We start from the raw sequence: 20,593 nt of genomic DNA on the forward strand, positions 1-20,593 counted from the left end.
CCCAGGCTGACAGGGTTGAGCAAATGTTGACAGACAAAGGTGTCGAGGCTGGGATGGTCGCCTCGTCCGGTTGCAAAGCGAAGCAATCTCTGGCTTGGTCCACGTCGTCGTAGTAGGCAATCGCGGTGCCCTTCTGGATGTGACGAGGCTCGTTGCTGAAGTAGGTGATGAGGACTTCTGCCCGCCCATCAATTAGTGCCAGAATGCCTCTCGCTATTGAAACACCTTGCGTAAGCAATAGCGTGTCTATTCGCTCCGCTATCACCTCATTACGGCACGGCCGTTCAAGGCCGTTCACCGACACAAGGCAGCAAGATTTCGGCAGGAGCATCACATCATCGGCTACACGTAAACGTTGCAGTTGTTCTTCAGTGGTGGCGTCGACGTAAGGATGGGCGGAAAAGGTGATGATATGTTCTGGGATGTTGATGAAAGCACCGTACTCTCGCAGAAAATCCATACCCAAAGTCAACTCTTTACAACAGTCTGGTAAAATGACAAAAGTGGTGACGAAGTTCCAATCATCGATTACGAGCCGAGTGGTGCATTTACCGGTTGGCGTCATTAGCTGCCCACCAGCACTCCTTATGCTCGGCCCACTCCACGGCGTCTTAACCTTCTTAAGGCGGTCGGCGAGCTCTTGTCGCATAATAGAGAAGTCAGCACCAGTGTCAACCAGTGCTGTTACGTTGTGTCCGTCTATAATAACGCTGAGGTCGGCACGTACACATTCATTGGCATTAGTACTCGTGGTTGTCGTCGTCTTCGTCATCACCGTCGTCACGTCGTCATTGTGTAGAGGCAAGGTGGTCTTTTTGGCGTCTCGGCAATGGGCAACCTTGCCCCCGGAGGTCGCGGCAGTTAGTTTTCCTGGCACGGGCTTGGGGGGCGGTTTCTGATGGCGTGCGCGTATCTTTGGCGATTCGGGGAATTCTGACCTCGTGCAGGTGAAGGAGACCGCCAGCGACGACTGGTGAAGACGCTTGGTTGGTCGGTAGGGGATCAGCACCATGGTCACGAGGGTCTTCAGAATAAAAGGAAGCGGGCCGAGAAAAGTTTCCAAACCGAGTTTCTCGATGACGGCAGTAGCGCGAGATGTGGCCTGGTTCGCCGCAGTGGAAACAAAGGGGTCGATGGTCGGCAGTGCACCACAAGTCGGTCCTACGTACTGGTGGTCGCCGCACAGGTTCCCGCTGCCACCACGGCAAGGTAACGGGCCGTGGCTGAAAGGGTGCTTCTTCTGGGGCAGGCGGATGACGGCGGACGGCATCGGCATAGGTCAGTGGACGTGGTTCGGGTGGTGGCGCCTTTGATGGAAAGGCTTGCCGTAGTTCCTGGCGCACGATTTCTGCAACAGAAGCAACTGGGGGATCGGTAGACGAAGGCCGAGGGCCCGCAGCTCTTCCCGCCGGATTTGTCGAATCATTTGCCGTAAAGAGTTTTCGGAAACGGCAGCGTTTTGAGCGGCGGCACCAACAGGCGTTTGGTCGGGCAGGCGGTCAAAGTGGCGGCATCGTTGCCGGAGCGCCCGCTCAATGACAGTCGCCTCTTTGATGAATTCATCCACTGTTGTTGGCTGATTTCGGACAAGGCCGGCGAAAAGCGGTTCCTTAACTCCCCGCATCAGATGACGAACTTTCCTTGCCTCGGGCATGTCAGGGTCAGCGCGGCGAAATAGACGGGCCATATCCTCAGCGAACATGGCCATGCTTTCGTTCGGCTTTTGCATGTGGGCTTCAATCATCTGTTGTGCGAGATCACGCTGGTCCGCACTCAGGAACGTCTCGAGAAGCTTTTGGCGGAAATTGTCCCAGGTTTGGAAAGTAGGCTCCCTGTTCTCGTACCATGTGCGAGCGCTATTTTCCATTGCGAAGTAGGCACGGCCAAGTTTTTCTTGCACGCTCCAACGATTCACCACAGCGGTGCGCTCGAACTGGTCGAGCCAGTCCTCGACATCTTCATACGGCTCTCCACGGAAGACTTCGGGAACACGAGGAGTCTCAAAAGTTACCTGGTAAGGGTCAGTCGTCTGGGCCGGAGGAAGATTCGCAGACGTTGAAGGGGCCGCCATGTTGGTAACAGGAGATGCCGTGAAGAGTTCTGGACTTAGGCCTAATAGGCGCCGGCTGAATCGGTGTACTGGAGTCGCAACAATATTTTAAGGCTGCGGACTGGGTGTACGGTCCCGAACAACGCTTTCTTGCATCAGGTTGCAGGCCCCAGCACCTCCACCAGTGTCGCGACGTCAAGAGAGAGGTCGTACTCGAAGACGCTGAGAAAACAGCAGCGGGTCGGTCTTTTTGTTAACCGCGCGAGAGAGAGTTCCTCATCTTTCTCGTTGTTGTGTTCTGCATAAAAGCGTGCAGATGCGCGTATTGTTGTTGTTGTTGTTGCCCCTTCGCACTGGCACATATGAGTTATGCGCTGTCGCCTTCGTCTTTTTCGCGGGACGCACGTGACAATATTATAGGCGTCCTTTCCGATCAGCGTCATTCCTAGTTTGCAGTTGCAGTTAAGTAAGCATTGCACGTGAATTTTTATGACGTTACAATCTATAATAACTGGTACCTAGAAACCGGAAGGCTACACTAACAACAATCACGCATGAGGATCATCTCATCATCGCATCGCAGAGTGTCTTTTTCGAACCTACAGACGCCTGTTCTGTAACGGGTGCGCTACGTTACGTCTAACCATAGGCTACCGTTTAATGACTAGTGTATAGCGCTTCAGTGGCTGAAAGGCACGCTATGTCTACACAACTCATACGCTTGCAAAAATAAGTTGATACACCTCGGAACACTTGAATGAAAGTAACAGCAACTAAAAAATTCAGCACTGACAAATTGCTTGCCGAATGCTTCGCATGAGGGTGAATCCCACAAGGCGTGGTATATGCTGATTTTTCGCAAATACTACCTGGCTTGTGAATACAACCCTTTCTGTTTATTTTTTTTTCCAGAATCATCGATCACAAGGTAAGTTTTGCAAACAATTTGCTGACGTAGTTGTTTTGATTACGCTACTTCAAGTACATAAAAGTAGCTTGGTTATAATAAGTGAGGATCGCCTGCTCGCTAAGCATCCGACCATATCTATCTATCTATCTATCTATCTATCTATCTATCTATCTATCTATCTATCTATCTATCTATCTATCTATCTATCTATCTATCTATCTATCTATCTATCTATCTATCTATCTATCTATCTATCTATCTATCTATCATTCTATCTATCTATCTATCTATCTCCATTTTGATGACGTCGCGTTCGTTTCAGGCAATCATAGCGTAGAATGTTAGTCACGTACCAAAAAAGGCTATAAGCGTCATCTACCACATTGCATTATGATGAAATGCATTGGACATAGGTGATGAAGCTGGCATGGCTGGCATTCACTAACATGTAATATACCAGAACATGCGTGCACGCAGACCAACGCCCTTAAAGGAATGATTAAAGTCTCTATAACCGTTACATGAACGACGTGTATTAGGCACCGCTTAGAACAGCAGATGTATAGGCGATTTGTTTTCTTAACGCCGACGTCTTTTTCTCTAGTTTTGTGGTGTCGTGATCTCCGGCTTTGTTCAAAGCAGTGTGAATTCGAATTTCCGGACTGGCGATAACGCGAGCGCAAGCATGCAACATTGGATTCCGTTTTGCGCATGCGGCCTGGGAGCTCACTAAATTCTTGGCTCTCCTAGCTCTTTGAATACCCCAATTCTAAAGATCCCAATGTTTCACCGAAGTTCGTATGTGCTCCTCCTACTTGTAATTTGACATAAAGGGCATGGTTGGCAGTGCTCGCGGGCTTGTATCTTGAGGACGGAGGCTTGTTTGCCTTGCGATTTCAGAGTTAAGCTTACGTTGAATCTACAGTCCACGCCAAGGTTGAATTTCTCACTTCAGCTTCCGCATTTGCAAAAATACTGATCTGCTAGCTAGACAAGCCACATCAAGAGCCAGTTGAACAACAACTGGGAATACTCGCGCCTATTTATAGTGTACAGCTGTGCGCTCTCTCCACGCGTTCTTAGTGCTTGAGCCACATGGTGCAAGTGTTGAGCAGTGAAAATTGTTAGTTTGCACTCGCCTTGTGTGTGTTCTTTCCCGGCGTCCATTGTGCTCAACCACCACGCAGGAACTTCGAGCTGCTTGCGGTTAACCGCGCGATATTCTAATTTGTTTCTATCGCATTCAATGTTTCACTTTTGCGGTTAAAATGCAACTTCCTTTAGTTGCTTTTGTTAAAAAAAATTTTGTTCCATTGCCTTTCTTCATAGTATTACGTTTTTTATGATATTACGATTCTTGCACCATAGGTTGTCTTGCAATATTTCTTCAATTAACACGCACGCACGCACGCACACACACACACACGCACACACACACACACAAACACACACACACACACACACACGCACGCACGCACGCACGCACACACACACACACACACACACACGCACGCACGCACACACGCACGCACGCACGCACGCACACACACACACACACACACACACACACCATTTTTCAGTTTCCCTTCATGTCTTCGCGGTCTATGCAGGCTTCTGCGTGAGAAACAGACGCACGGAATCCTCGTCGCAGTCGCTATCGGACTGGCCGTTATCGCAGCCATCATCACATTCAACATGTTTACAGCACCACCACGTAAGTGAAATCGTCAGAAGATATCTAAGCATAATAAATGTTAGAATTTTACATACTAAAACCGCGAAATATTTATGGAAGACGCCACAATAAACTGTTCCGAAATTATTCATCATGTGGCGTTCGCTAACGTGCACTAAAGTCAATGTACGTGGGCCTTTAGCATTTCTCACCCAACTAAATGCAGCAGCCTTGGCCGCCATTCTTTTCCGTAGCCTTCATATTTCAGTAATCTGGCACCATAACCGCTGGACCACTGCGGTGTGTATTACAAAGTGAAAGCTGGCTGAACGATTACTGTCATACAGTATATGTATACCAAAATCATTCGAGACAGCTGCCAGTAAGAAGAGAATGCAAGCACTTTGATTTTTTTCATTTATTTACAAATACTGCTGGCCAGAGGCCAAAGCAGGAAGGGCAAGATAATACAGTTGTCATACACATTTCAAAACAACATCAACAATAAAGAGAGTAAAAAGTGGAAAGCGTGACAAATTTATACAAAAGCAACAAAAGGAAAGAGTGGGGAGAGAAAAGAGGAAATAGTTGGAATAGTTAGAAAAACAACTTCAAATTTCAGCGTAAATAGGATCGGGAGAGTGTAAACTGCTTGCAGGCAAATCGTTCCACTCTTCAATGGTACGAGGAAAGAAGAAAAATTTGAACAAGTTAGTACGAGCAAAATATGGTGTTAAAGAAAGTGCGTGTGAATGCCGAGTCTGGCGTGTTCTTAGTGGTGTGAGGTAGGGGTCAGGGTTCAGAGCAAATTTGCGGTTAGAAAGTTGGTACAAAAATTTGAGACGTAAGAATCTGCGTCTCGACTGCAAAGATGTGATACCATTTGAAAGCATTACACTAGTTACAGAACTACCAGGCTTGTAAAGAGAATAAATGAAACTAACTGCCCTCGCTGAATTTTTTCTAATGGATCAATGTTAGTTTTAGTATAAGGATCCCAGGCAACGCATGCATATTCTAATTTAGGGAGAATCAAGGATTGGTGAGCTAAAAATTTCACTTTCGTAGGAGCATCCTTAAGTTTGTGCCTTAGCGTGCATAATTTGCGGAAAGCTGCGGAAAAAACTTGTTTAATGTGGGAATTTCAACTTAAATTATTCGTTAGATTGACACCAAGATACTTGTATTCCTTAACTTCTTTAAGAGGTTGGTTAGAGAGCATGTAGTCAGTTAGTACTGGCTTTTTCTTGTTAGTGACACGGAGCAGAACTGATTTATCCAAGTTTAGTTTCATCCCCCATTGATTGCACCATAGACATATATTGTTTAGAGTGGACTGGAGAGCTGCTTGGTCATTAGAACTAGTTATCGAGTTAAACAGAATACAATCATCTGCAAAAAGTCGAACGTTAGCAGGTGGGTTTACACAATTTACTACATCGTTACAGTATATCAAAAATAGTAGGGGACCGAGTACACTGCCCTGTGGGACACCTGAAGTAACCGGCAGAAGAATTGAGTTTTGATTATTAATGCACACAAACTGGGAGCGATCAGACAGGTCGTTACAAATCCAGGCTAATAGAAAATTTGTAAGTCCAATAAGCTGTAATTTAACCATAAGTTTATCATGGGGGATGCAGTCGAAAGCTTTACAGAAATCTAGGAATATGACGTCTACTTGGCCGCCCTTATCAATCACAGATGCAAGAGAATGAATGACTGTACATAACTGAGTTGTTGTCGACAAGCCCTTTCGAAAACCATGCTGATACGGAGATGAAAAGTTATGCTCATCTAGGTGTTTTGATATGAATGTTGTGACAATGTGTTCTAACATTTTGCTACAAGACGATATAATCGAAATTAGCCGATAATTGAAGACAAGAAGAGGGTCTCCCTTTTTGGGAATTCGCTTGACACGAGCCATTTTTAATTCTTTAGGTAACGTTGCAGTACGAATTGAAGCTTCAAAAATTGTAACAAGGTATTTGGACAAGGGCTCGACATACCGTCGAAAAAATTCGTTCGGTATTCCTTCTGGCCCACCGGAGGATTTTACTTTTATTCGAAGAACCATGTTTAAAACTCCTTCATATGAAATTAAATTTTCTGGTGGAGTATCTGCGGAATCATGCACAAAAGCCACAGGCTGAGGAGACTGACAGAAAACACTATGAAAAAAAGAGTTAAAATGATCAGCAATCGCTTTCGCATCCGATACCAGAGAACCGTTCACAGAAATTTGTTCTACGTTCTTTTTGCGATCGCTAATGTAGGCCCAAAACTTCTGCGGGTCATCTTTAATAAAATTAGCCAGTGTGGTATTGAAATAAAAGCTTTTCTCTCGTTGAATCGCTTCGTGTAAAGCAGAACGGACTTCACCTAGGCGCTGGGAAGCTGCCCTCTTTTTCCTGAGACGTTCAGCCTTTCGTTTTAGATGCAGTATAGGTCTCGTGACCCACGGAGTGAACTTAGTGCGTTTCTTCAGCTTACTGGGAATGAATTTATCTAAACGAAACGTACAGATGTTCTTGAATTTCTCCCAAAGGTGTGCCCGATCTCGAGTGCTTGTGTTTAAATGTGACACTTGGCTGCCAGAATTTCGTGTTGTACGCAGCCTACCGGGCTCCTGATGCAACAAGCGATTATCTGACAAAGCTGCATGCGCACATGCTACAATTCATCGAGAGAAAAGTAATATTGGCAGGAGACTTCAATCTTCCAGGTATTGACTGGGAAAGATTAGAAGCAGGCTCTGACTCTCAATATTTCTTGTATGTTTGATATTATGATTGACCATAATCTTGTGCAAGTTGTGGTTGAACCCACGCGTGTTACAGAGTCTACATCTTCATTGCTTGATTTGGTATTTTTACACCGATCAATTTCTCAGTTCGACGTGTCCCTAATCCCTGGCATATCGGATCACAGTTTGATTAATGTTTCGTTCCCCTTGAATATAAACCGTTCTGGGGATGTGAATACCACAAAAGCTGTTAAAAACTTTGCGCACGCTCAAGATTCGCGTATTTTTGAGTTTTTGGAGGAACACGTGGCTGAGTTTTGTGGTACACCTGTGGACAATGTGGAACACCTATTGGGAATGAATTCCTTACTAAGTGCCTTGTGTGCCACGTTGGCATGAAAAAACCAGGATTTCTATAATATCCTGATTCTTGCACTACAAAATATGTACACATGTGAAAAACACTGGACAGCTACGTATAGATGGCTGTCCTCTTTCTATCACAAGTGTACAGGCGGCCAACACTGTAGCAGTTCAGCGCCGTGGTCACATTCTTGCAGGTCATCGTTGTTATATGATGGAACAAAGTTGAAAATAATGCTGCATGTGCATGTGCCTTGAGGGCATACGCATGTCCACACGGTTATTGGAACTTAATTCAGTCATGTATATAGAAAAGGTACATGAAAAAACTAGCGCTCACGCATGATAGTTGAAGATTTTGCCAACTGTACGTCTTCTGTAGGCTGATAAGCACCGTATTAAGTAATCACCAATTCGTTCAACAAAAAGTTATTATTACAGTAATTCTTGGCATCATATACGCCATGCAGCGGTGGCACGCGTGCACACTCAGGGCGACGTATGCACAGAAAAGTATATTTTGAACTTCATTAGTGATTCCTGGTAGAGAACTAGGTAATCCTTCGAATCTGGGTGTTCTCGAAGTCAAGAAAATGTTTTCTATCCTTCAAAAGGTACAAAAAGTATTGTAGTTACACGCAGGAGCTACGATTCCATTGTATTCACTAATATTCCTCGCCTGCGCGTCTAGAAAATGCAATCGAGTGGCCCGCACACTGAGAATACCATTTCTGCTTGATGAATTACAAGTTAAGGTGCTCACATGCACGCAGATAACGCGTGTAGTTATAGTGCGTACAGAGCGAGCAAAATGGTCGCCAAAGACAATCTATGCCAACTCTTGCATATACCGATAAATAACGTAAGCAACTACCGTGTTCGTGTAGGTCACATACGGGGATAGCAAACAAACACCACTCCTGTGCCTATTCGCACGTTAAGCGCTTCTGGCTATCTGAGTTTGTTTTTCCGTTAACAGAGGTGGCGCGTTGCCTTGTAACGCAAGGTAGCCTTGTATTAATAAAAGATGGCTCACAAAAGGTCGACTGGACATTTTAACACGATAGCGTTTGAGAAGAGTCATAATAAGAGCCCGTACCTCTGTGAAACCGGGCAGTTTACGCATTTCATTACACTTTTTGTAAACAATTCGTTAAATCGAGACTCATGGGTGTTAGTATATTGGTAATTTGAGCTGATAAACAAATCAATTAGATGGGCATCTATCTAAGAATGAAAATTGCTTCATCGAACCAGGCATCATTTGAAACTGGATTTCAGTAGATCGATATTGAACTACACTACATACCAAAATGTAGCAAGTCATACTTGTCCTCCATACAAGATAGGTAATGAAGACACTAATGAGAATGCCATTTGCTCTCTTTATTCAGTAGTGTCCTGTTCATTTGAAATTACTGTGGCACTATGAGCAAACTCAATGACAAATGGATCTCTGGCTTCAACAACATGATCATACTATCTCATGATAGGCTGCCTTCTTTTGCCTTGGCTTTCTGATGAAGTGAAATTGTTCTTCGGTGAAATTATTTCCTTTAGTTTGTCACTTTCATTGTATTGTACCCTCATGCACTTTTGCATAATAGAGCGGACTTTTAAAAGTATCGACGAGAAATAAAATTTGGAATGAAAATAAGATTTCAAGAAACAATAAATTAGTAATCATAGATCCTCAGTTGTGAAAGGGCACAAACTTAGACTAATAGAAACGTTATTAATTATTTATAACAAAATACATACCAAATACTTTAGATGCGCAACATTAAGTAAACTTTGTCGCAAAAGACAGTTATTAGTAATAGTTACTAGGTGTTTGAGTGGGTGATTAGATAATGATAATTTGGATAATGAGTCTTTTTTACAGAAGTGGCCCGGTGAATTCATACTTCATTTTTTTTTCTAATTGAGAACGTTTTTAAGATTCCTTGTATTTGCTCTATGCAGGTCAAGCCCGCATGCGCCACAGGCTGCCACCGGAACGCGCTATGAGAGGTGAGATTTGCAGATGCTAGTGGACGTCTTTCTTCACGCATGATTGACGTTTGCAGCTTCACTTCAGTCTTCCTGCTAATAATTTTGCACTGCAAATGATAGTCCAGGGACTTTCTCTTTGCGAGCCCTGAGCGTTCACGTACATGACTCCCTTTGGGGAGACACGTGAACTCTTTCTGACGATAATTATACTCCCGGAAGAGGGTCGTTTGACAAGCAAGAGAGAGCTAACGTCTAATCGGAGGAGTGCATGACGAAGAACTGCAATGAACATAGGCAAACAGCAGGGCTGACCGGGGGCTGAAGCTTCCATGAGGAAGCAACAGCTTCACGTATGCCTAGAAAAAAAATACATACTTGTGCGCATCTTCTCAAACATATTAACGAACTAGTCCAAGTACTCACCAGGCTTGTGTTAATGTGTATTTCTGGAGTAGTGCACGTTAGGAGCCAGGGTTCACGGAAAATCGCAACAAGAGCTTTTTTTTTTCCCGGAGTGCGGCTTTGTTGTTCATTTACGACGCGGCCCCTAAACATTCGGATCCATGTTTCTCCTTCTGAATTAGAGATATCCTAAAACCCTCCGAATAGCGCTCATACAATCTCGAACCCAAGCTTGTCATAAAGTATCATGTATTTACAGTACATCTGTATAAAATCATTTTACAGTTCCTAGCTTCATCGCAAATATTACATTACCATAAATTTCATGACCGGTAACACTCAACGTGTATGCATTGACACTATATCCTTTTCTTCAGTATTTTTGTATATTATGGAAAATGGATAGTGGTAACGTATATATTGCACCGATTGAACCGCTTATAAAGCACCAAAAAAACTAATAAGTTCTCTGGGGTGGCCTGTGTTTCATTTACATTTTTGCTAGACAGCATGAAGTGAAAGGTTTGTTTTATAGCTAGCCCGCCAATCATAGGATATCTTTTCTTCGTGGTTTATTTTTACAGCCCAGCAATAATATATTCAATTTCCCGCATTATGAAGTGCTGCACCAAAAACGATTCGTGAATACGTTTTTCTATGGGACGTTCAGAAAATGCGTACAGTGTTACATTTCGGAGGTGATTTCACGCTCTTCTGACTGAAAACGCGACACCTGGAACGTACTTGCTGCACGAATATCTTACACGTCTCAATATGCCAGAAATTCGTTCGTCATGTATTCGCAGAATGCATGACATGGAAAGAACTTTATTGAATAGTCCTAAGAAAAATGACGAAGGGAGCCCTATGGCTGCCCACCGAGTCAGTGGCTCCACCCAGGACGGAACCGGGAGGCGGTTACTCTCGGCGACGGCCCAGGACCTCTTGACAGTTTGTAGTTGACGAGTGATGTCCAAACTGGGAGGAGCTTTGTCCCAGTTCATCTGGTTGTGCAGACAGGAGTCTCCATTATATGGGCGCATCCAGAGCATATGAGCCAGAGAGCAGGACTCCGGAAAGTCAAGATCAATACGATTAAGTGCCGTAGGGTTAGCATACGTTCGTGTCTGCAATAACTTGAACGTGTGCGACTGCACCCTGTTCAACTGCAGAAAGCCGACTACTAAGAAAATACGGCAATGGACATTTGCCGTAGCTTTTGAGCAGTGCATTTTATCGTTACTTTTATACTATTACCTACCAAAATAATTTCACAGAGGAGTGGTCTAACACGATGTCTTGAAGTAATGATCAACAAGTACCAACAAACAACATAAAATTCAGTGTAAGCTTGAACAAAAAATGTAAGTTTTTCAAAACTATATTAACACTGTAATTTCTCTTCGATTTTTATAGCTGATGAATTTAGCCTTATGACACTTGCAAATACAAAAAAAAATCTAGCTCGTAATTGTTATTCATGTACATCATCTCGTGCTTTTCAGAGTACACCATCAGATATCCCAGCGACAGTCGCGACGAAATGCCTGCAGGTGACTTCATTTCTGCCATGAAGTGATGTTGTAATTCAAACTTTGCTAAGCCATCCGGGTTGCTATCTAATGGTCTTGAGTTATACACAGATTTCCAGAGTCACTTGCAACACTTATCACGGTGAGATACAGTTTTTGACTCGCACAAATCTGTGCCCACTGGGACTGTTAGGCCTAAATGAAAACTCAAATATGTATAATTTTATAACTTGCTGTTATCTGTTCCCCACCAGTTTCGCGCAACTGTTCCGCACTTACGTCACTTGATAACTGTGGTATTTCGGGGCGTAAGTTTAAAACAATGAATAATAATTGAAAGACAAAGCACGCACTGTCCATCGAATTAAAAAAATGCAGTCGTTTTTGGTAGTATTATTAATTTTTTGCAAGTGAGCATAATTTTGGAAAAAGCTTTATTTCGCGTATTTTGCATCACGCAGCTAAAATGTAATCAACACTCTACACATCCCTCACGGATGCTTTCTTCAAAACTTTATAATACTGTCTGTAACGCTGAGCGATACCAGCGAGAAAAATGAAATGAGAGAAACCACGGAAAGTTTGTGAGAGCTGGAGTCATACGAAAAAAAAAAACAAGAAACTGTCTCAGTGGCAATAAAATAGAAATATTTCACAATAAATGGACTTATCGGAATCGTATTGATATGCTTGTGTTTAAATGATCATGCAGTGTCATAAAAATGTTCAACTAAAATTATTTCACAATACATAGACCTATGGGAATTGAATTGAAATGCTCGTGTTTTCAATGATCATTCAGTTACATTGAAATTTTCAAAACTCAACCCTTTTTTTAACGTAGGCCATCGCCGACCGTCTTCGAAGAATAGGATGCCAGTAAATTTAATGTTAAATATTTCATTAAAAACAATTATTTCAACCTCACCATACCTAGTTTGAGTGGGATGTCAGAATTGGAGGAGCTAATTGTGGAGTAGCAGAAGATAGCGATGCCTTAAAGGGCACCTTTTCAGCTCCAAGTTTCAGTGGTACTGTGGTTTATTTCATCTTGCATTGGGAGTTGCTTTTTACTGTGAAGAATGGCCAAATATACAATGCGCTTCCGATAAAAGTTGGTGGGCACCGGTACATCAGAAATGAGGACGCTTCATGAGCGAATGAGTCTTGGCTGTTGCTTGAACCAAAAGCGCTATGCTTACACCTCCTTAGCTTATGCTACTACAACAAATGTGAGGCTTTGCTTGTTACTGACGGTGAGAACGACTGCCTGTAAGTTTTTCCACTAAGTTTAAAGCCGGTGCGTTGTGACCTTGAAGAGTGTTGTCCGGCATAAAGGGTGCAGGAACGTTGAAGGCGTGCGAAAGATTGTCGATTACTCATATCGAATCAGTACGTGGTTGCTGGAAAGTTTTGGCGTACTAAAGAATGTCCAAATAAGAGCAAGAATGGTCTATCCATGTATTCAGTCAGCCTTTCTGGGAGAAGGCCCCTGTGGCCAGAAAGCGTTGTAACGTTCAATGAAGATTCTCACCGGGTATGAGATGAACTCTACACAGTAACCAAAGGTGGTCTCCACGATTTAAGTTTAAATGCCCTCAGTAGGCACTTGGTAAGCGTGTTGATTCTATTACGGCAAAAGCTGTTATCAGATCACAACTCGGGTCACGCGCCGCCGTAGCTGTGAACATCGCACGAATTTATAAAAAAAAACAATCTAGTACCAGTGACAGAGTAGGGCTCGAAGCCGGTTACGCTGAGTGACAGCCCAGTACTCTACTACTGAGCCACGCTTGTGCTTGGGACCTGTTGGCAAAGTTGCCTTAGGCAGGCTTGATGTCGGGAAAGCAATCTTGTTAATACGACTTATAAAGCGTTTTAAAAGAGCGAAAAAACGACAAGTTGTCACACAATGCGAACAGCGTAACGAGTAGGTCGTCCAATGTTCCAACCCACTACAAACGCTTGTTCTTGTTCGTCTATTAACTTTGGCGGACACTCATTTCAGACATAATTCCTCATCGTTGTCAGCCACTGCATGAACAATTGGCACCAAATTCCTTGCAATAGTTTAGCGGATACCACGCTTCTCAGACGAATGACTAAAAATAGCATTGCGAATGCCAGGCTACTACCGAAAAATTCTTATTATTATTTCCGTAGTGGGTATCAAGCAAGCGTGATTGCAGCAGTCACCCAATGAGTGTTAAGAAAAGGCTCTGAAAGGCCGCTCTTCTAGATTTCACCGTGACTGTGCGGCCCCTTCCACGCAGGCCTGGCGTTTTTACCTCCTATTTCAGCTTATGTCTTTTCTACACAAGATACCATGGGCATGTAGTATGGACCTGTAACATGGACATGTTTTCATTATCTACGTAGCATTTCATCTCAACGCCAGCTAAATGCGGCCGACATTGTCCGGTATTGATATCCCGCAGTTGAGAGCGAAACACATCAGCCTGTAAAACTAGTGCATTGGCTGAAAATGCATTTTGTAGTGCCGATAATAGTCATAGGCTTCCGACGTAACCGGTCGCCCACTATGTTATTAAGTTAGTTTCATCGATTGAAGGTATTATATACCTTATTTTATTCTGTGGTGACGATGCCACCAAATTCAATAGTATAACGATCTGTAGCCTTTTACATATGAGCGCGAAATCTCCCGAGATACCATGAGCATGAGAGATGATTTGTTGTTTTTTCTTTATTAAATAAATACATAAATCATATAACAGACGTAAAAGCTGTACTCCACACCGAACTGTTTAGTGGTTTTGCACCAAATACGTTAAGCATTCCTAAATCTTGAAAACACATACGGCGAGATGCTATGACATGCTATAGCAACAAAGCATCTGAATATTTTTGGGATTCTTCACGTATTTCATTAAAAATCGATTGCTAGTGATGAAACTGCAATGGAATCATGCGTTGTATTACAGATGCACATCATTTCGGGTAATTGTTTTGAGTATTCGCGCAGTATTCTTCTTCCTTTAAACTCATATTTCAATGCATATTCCAATGCCTGGCATCAAAATTTAATAGATATAAACGCATAGTTACTCGTTATTGTTTATGAATCTCAAGCGTGCATTTAAAACATGTCAATGAAGTTCAGCAAGTTACATTTCTGTAGATCTAGTTACACTCTGGCCCTTTAAAAGCTCTAGTCTTCATGCTTGCTGAAGTGACTATGTCAAGTGAAGCAATGGTATCTGACAGTACTGCTGACTGTATATATATATATTTATATATATATATAGTCAGTAGTACTGTCAGATACCATTGCTTCACTTGAAATTGTCACTGATATATATATATATATATATATATATATATATATATATATATATATATATATATATATATATATATATATATATATATATATATATATACTATATTTAATGAGGACGAAACACAATACAGCGCTTTGGGTAGCTCTGAGTACAAGTTCTAAAATTAAAGCTAGTTTACTAATTTTGCACGTTTGCACGTTTCTCTGTGAAATGTATATTTTCGACGAATTCAGAAATAGGCGTTATTCTTCGAACCTTACATAAGTGTGTTGTGAAAGGTACACTGCCAATAGTCGTATTCTGACATGCTAATTTCACCACAGAACACAGCGACAACAACGTCTCAAATACTGAAGGGGATCCCAACGAGATAATGCAAAGGAAGAAATGGCAACTTGCTGCACAGAAAGCTGTCTCTGGGAAAGGTACGCATGAACCTCCGTTTATTAAAAAACTGGTCATACACATTTGCAGGGGTCGAACAAGTGTCGAGATAGGGGTTCTAGCGTATACCCTACAGCATCCTCCCTAATCGTCGGCTGAGATCGTTTGGGATGGAGCAACGGTCACCAAGACAAACGTTTTTTCGCTAAAACACATCTGTTTTGTTAAGTAGCGAGAACTCGCACCATTATTTTCCAATTCAGGACATGCCCTAACAATGCAGAATCGGCATGTTGTACCGTCACAGTGCCTAAATCGAGGGTTTAGATACCTCGGGATGCAAAGTCAGTGTGTTCAGAAATATCGCCATTCCCAGCTTCATACTCATAACGTCTTTGTTTTTATTAAAGCCTTTGTCTGCGCTTTCAGCAAATTTGTCTCAGCTTATAATTATGAAGATCTAGCTCGGAAGAGCGTAAGGTTGCGTTGGATTTGCGGTGCGCTTATAAAATAGGAATGGTTTATAAAGAACAGAGAATGAAGAACAGAGAACACACGGTTAACAAAACGATCGTTTACACTGTGTCGTTCTATTAACAGCGTGTGCTGTGTTCCTTGTGCCTGCTCATACCGTAAGCGCATCACAAAAGCCAACATAAAACAACTAGCCCCTTTCGTCAGTTTACGTAATGTCACGTGTATTTATAATCTTCTCAGTCGGAAGGGCGGGGAAGAAGAAGAGAAGATAATCAGACATCTCTGCGGTCTAGCTAATCCGCTTTCTCTTTCCTTCGCAAACTATCATGCATTGGTCCTGTAGCAACTGCGCACGTGTGTGCCTTGCCGCATAAAAACAAGGCTCACTACTTTATTTGCCTAAAGCCCGTTGTATGAGCTTGACGGTCATCGTGCTACTCCCAATAAGTATGACAGACGGACTGGTAGTGTTATACACACAGCGCCGGTGTCACACCTGTCCCGTTAATAGGGAGGCGATCGCCGGGCTAATTCCAAGAGCCGAAGTACCGGCCCCCCGAACCGCACCACGAAAGCGTGGACAATTTATAAGTGGTCCTTTTTGGCGCGCCAGCGGACGCCGGCTGTGGCCCAAAGAACAAGTCAGAGCCGAGAGTTGATAACAAAACAAATATTATATTCTCGAAATTGGCAGATCGAAAACAATACACAAGAATGCACACTCCACAATAGTTACATACAATATGTCATCAATCAAACCAATCAATCAACGTACTACACAATACAATCAGCCACACTTAAAACAACGGACACGGACAACAATACGCACTACAATGCAGTCGCATGCATTGAACAACCAAGACACTTAAGGACTAAAAAGATAGAAACCCTATTCAGTCCAAAGTCCTTGGAACAAAAGTCTGAATGATACTCTTCCGAGAATCACTCACTCAAAGTCCAGCGTTGTTGTCGTTCCGTAGTTCTCGAAGTTTCTCTTCCAGGAAACCTCGCGTCCTCAAATGGCCACTCTCCAAGCTTCAAACTTCTTCGCCGGAAATCCGTCGGCTTCACACACGCAGCTGTTGCCCGCGTCTTCGCTCGATAGCGGTAAACCCACGCTCTTGCCTGTAGCTCGAGCCGTCCCTACAGACCAAAAACTTCTCCGACTACACGGCGGACTCTCTACGCACTCTGGCGCTCACTTCCGTCTCCTCCTGTTCTGTCACTACGGGCAGAACCTTCGCCGACTCCACGGCGGAATCCCTACGCGCTCCGGCGCTAACTTTCCGTCTTCTCCTGATTTCTCGTCTCGGCCGCTCGGTTAAATACCTTGCGCGCGACATTCCAGATGTTTCTTGTCGTTCGTCGGCGCGATGCGCAGCGAAGGCTGGGGAGAGGCACGAGACCGTTCGACTGCCCTCTCCGGAGGATGATTCACTCGGTCTGACCCCGCCTCCTTCGTTCTAGAAAAATCGCGGCCTTGCTGGGCCGCCGATGTGGGGTGAGGAGGATCGTCTGCGAAGCCGTGCTTCTGCGGGGAGAGCGCGCGCCCGGGAGCCCTGGATGTTTGCTTTCTTTTTTTTTTCTTTTTACCTCGCGGCGTTTCTGCCGCCCGTTGTCGCAAGGATTTGGCAGCGCGCTCTTGTTTAGCGCTCGTTCTGTGACACTGCCCCCCACTTTAAGAATATTATCTCATAATATTCAAAACCACACAAACGAGCGCGAACAGTCACCACACATTCTCACAGACTGTAACACAATTCGTCGCTCATGACACTTCACATTCACAATATATCACTCAATACAATCTTACATTGTAGTTCAATTCCACAGCACATGAAATATAACCACAGGCACATGATTACAACACTTCATCACACATTCCAAACAATACAAACGTACAAGGTTCTGTCTATATAACAATTATACAACACTATACATCACATCACAGCACAACACTTCGACACTTGTGACACAGGATAACAAGAACATTAACACAACATAAGTCACTCAGCCCTGCCAAACATATTCTGATTCCACCTCAGCACCTATCTTGAGTACTTCGAACAGCGCTTGCGCCCCTTTTTGCGGTGCTCGCTCGATCTCTTCTTGTGCTTCCACGTTCTTTTTCGGCGAGCCCCTTCCAACGACGATATCTGAGGCGTCGTCTCAGCCATCGTTGTCTCTTCCGACACCGTTAACGCGTCATTACATTCGACGGGTCCTGTCTGTTTATTTACCCGCTTGATCATGCCTCTACTTTTCGCCCGGCTGGCCAACTCCGTCTCCTTTACACGGTCAGTCGGTTGAGGTCGTGCCGACGTACGTCCAGTTGCTCGGCCTGTGAACTTATTCGACACGATCGTCTTCTCCTTCGCTGTCTCTTGCGCCGCAGCTTCACCTTGGGCTCTAGTGAGACCCGTCACGGAATGCTCCTCCCCTGTGTCTCGCGGCCGCTGTGTTGGCGAGGGCTCTATCTTCGGGTCTTCTCCCAACATTCTGGATCACTTGGCCCTCGCGCCCCGTCGATGTTTCCGATGACAAGGTCATACAGGGGGGTCGTCATGCATAAAGCAGTAACTTTCCCGCTGAAGTACGGGGTTTCCACCTCAATCTCTGCTTCGGGAAGCATCCGGACTGTACGGTCAATTAAGCAAACCGGTTTCGTTTTGCCTGTTAACTCCCTTTCCCGTACCAAATCTCTCCGCACGATAACAGTGGAGCTACCGGTATCTCTTAATACCGTAATCTTTTTGTCTGCAACTTTTCCAGGCAGCGTTGGCATTCCTTTCGTAACACCGGTTGGCTGTTTTGACATTACAGCACCGACAATAGGAATTTTCTCCCCATTTTTCAATTCTACGAATCCGTCGGTGACGACATTATTATCGGATTTCGGTGCTGCTTGCACACAGGATACCTGGTGAGTTTGACTCACTCCGTTTCGACATGCATCTGCTTTGTGCCCAGTCTGACCACACTTAAAACATTTCACTACCGTAGGGCTCGTAAAGATTGTTCGACAGTTTTTCGCGCGATGACCCACTCGGTTGCACAGAAAACATCGCGGAATGCTCTCTGGTGCACGCTTCTTTTCTTCGGGAGCCAATTTCTTCGAATCATCAGAACACTCCTTCTTGACCCTGGCCAAATTAGTGCCACCTTGCGCTTCCAAGAATTGATCAGCCAATTCAAGCATGTTTTCAAGTGAGTCAGCCTTCCTCTCTTTTAAGTACAGTGACAGGCTTGGGTGGCAACTAGTAAGAAATTGTTCTCTAATTAGCAGCTCTCTAAGCTCATCGTACTCCTGCGCTGTCCCTGAAAGTTCAATCCATCTGTCGAAATAATGGCACAGTCGGGCGGCATACTGCGTAGCCGTCTCACCGTCAGCTGGCTTTCCTGTCCGAAATCTGTCCCGGAATCCTTCCACAGTGAATCTAAATCGCTTCAACAAAGCCGCTTTCACCTTTGCGTAGTTGGCTGCATCGGTCGGCGTCAGCCTACCGTACACACTGAGCGCTTCACCACTCAAGCAGGTACTCAAAGCAGTTGCCCATTGCTGTTCCGGCCAATTCTGGCTCCTCGCAATCGTCTCAAATCTGTGGAGGTACGCGTCTAGGTCGTCCTTCCTTTCATCAAACGCTACGAGCAGCTTGCTTGGGTTCAAGCGGAAGCCGTAATCTTCCCGTTCGCTGCTTCCAACTCTAGCTTGGACGGGAGTTTCACTTCGCTGTTGCAAACGGAGCCGCTCGAGTTCCATCTCGTGCTGCCGCTGCCGCTCCCTTTCCTCTCTTTCTTCTTTCAGCTGTCGCTCTCTCGCTTCTCTTTCTTCTCTCGCCCTTTCGGCTGCCAACTTCTCTCTCTCCAACTCAGCTGCTTTTTCTTCCTTGGCCCTCTCTGCTGCCAACCTCTCTCTCTTCAACTCAGCTTCTTTTTCCGCTTTGGCTCTTTCGACCGCCAACCTCTCTTTTTCCAGCTCGGCTGCTTTTTCTTCTTTGGCTCTCTCTTTTTCTTCTTTTTCCTTCTGGGTGACCCACTTCCGTAATTCGGCGCCAGAAAGACCCATCTTCTCACCAAGCGCAACTAACTTTTCGAGATCCATTGTGTCTCGCAACTCGCAAATAAAACCTTGCCGCGTGCAAAAAGTATCTGCCTAAATCCGTCTATCGGAACACTCCCCTGCACTCGTTAACGAGAACACTGAACAACACACAAAATCGTTCCGATAGCAGTATCAACAACTCGAGGCTCTTTCTCACTACTTTGAACACACTGTGCACCAAAAGGTCCTGTATCGCGGACGCCAGATTAATTGTCACACCTGTCCCGTTAATAGGGAGGCGATCGCCGGGCTAATTCCAAGAGCCGAAGTACCGGCCCCCCGAACCGCACCACGAAAGCGTGGACAATTTATAAGTGGTCCTTTTTGGCGCGCCAGCGGACGCCGGCTGTGGCCCAAAGAACAAGTCAGAGCCGAGAGTTGATAACAAAACAAATATTATATTCTCGAAATTGGCAGATCGAAAACAATACACAAGAATGCACACTCCACAATAGTTACATACAATATGTCACCAATCAAACCAATCAATCAACGTACTACACAATACAATCAGCCACACTTAAAACAACGGACACGGACAACAATACGCACTACAATGCAGTCGCATGCATTGAACAACCAAGACACTTAAGGACTAAAAAGATAGAAAACCTATTCAGTCCAAAGTCCTTGGAACAAAAGTCTGAAT

At 44.3% G+C, this 20,593-nt stretch overlaps 1 protein-coding gene across 1 annotated transcript in view; it reads left to right on the forward strand.

Annotated features, from left to right (window-relative positions):
- LOC142765893 (uncharacterized) overlaps positions 1-20,593 on the forward strand; it is an 87,050-nt gene that overhangs the window by 28,896 nt on the left and 37,561 nt on the right. The window contains exons 2-6 of the mRNA XM_075867698.1: positions 2,963-2,978; positions 4,571-4,674; positions 9,713-9,760; positions 11,650-11,697; positions 15,305-15,406. Coding sequence (XP_075723813.1) covers positions 2,963-2,978; positions 4,571-4,674; positions 9,713-9,760; positions 11,650-11,697; positions 15,305-15,406 — 318 coding nt within the window. The remainder of the gene's footprint in view (positions 1-2,962; positions 2,979-4,570; positions 4,675-9,712; positions 9,761-11,649; positions 11,698-15,304; positions 15,407-20,593) is intronic.

The sequence above is a fragment of the Rhipicephalus microplus genome, chromosome 6, assembly GCF_043290135.1.
Source record: "Rhipicephalus microplus isolate Deutch F79 chromosome 6, USDA_Rmic, whole genome shotgun sequence".
Classification (NCBI taxonomy): domain Eukaryota; kingdom Metazoa; phylum Arthropoda; class Arachnida; order Ixodida; family Ixodidae; genus Rhipicephalus; species Rhipicephalus microplus.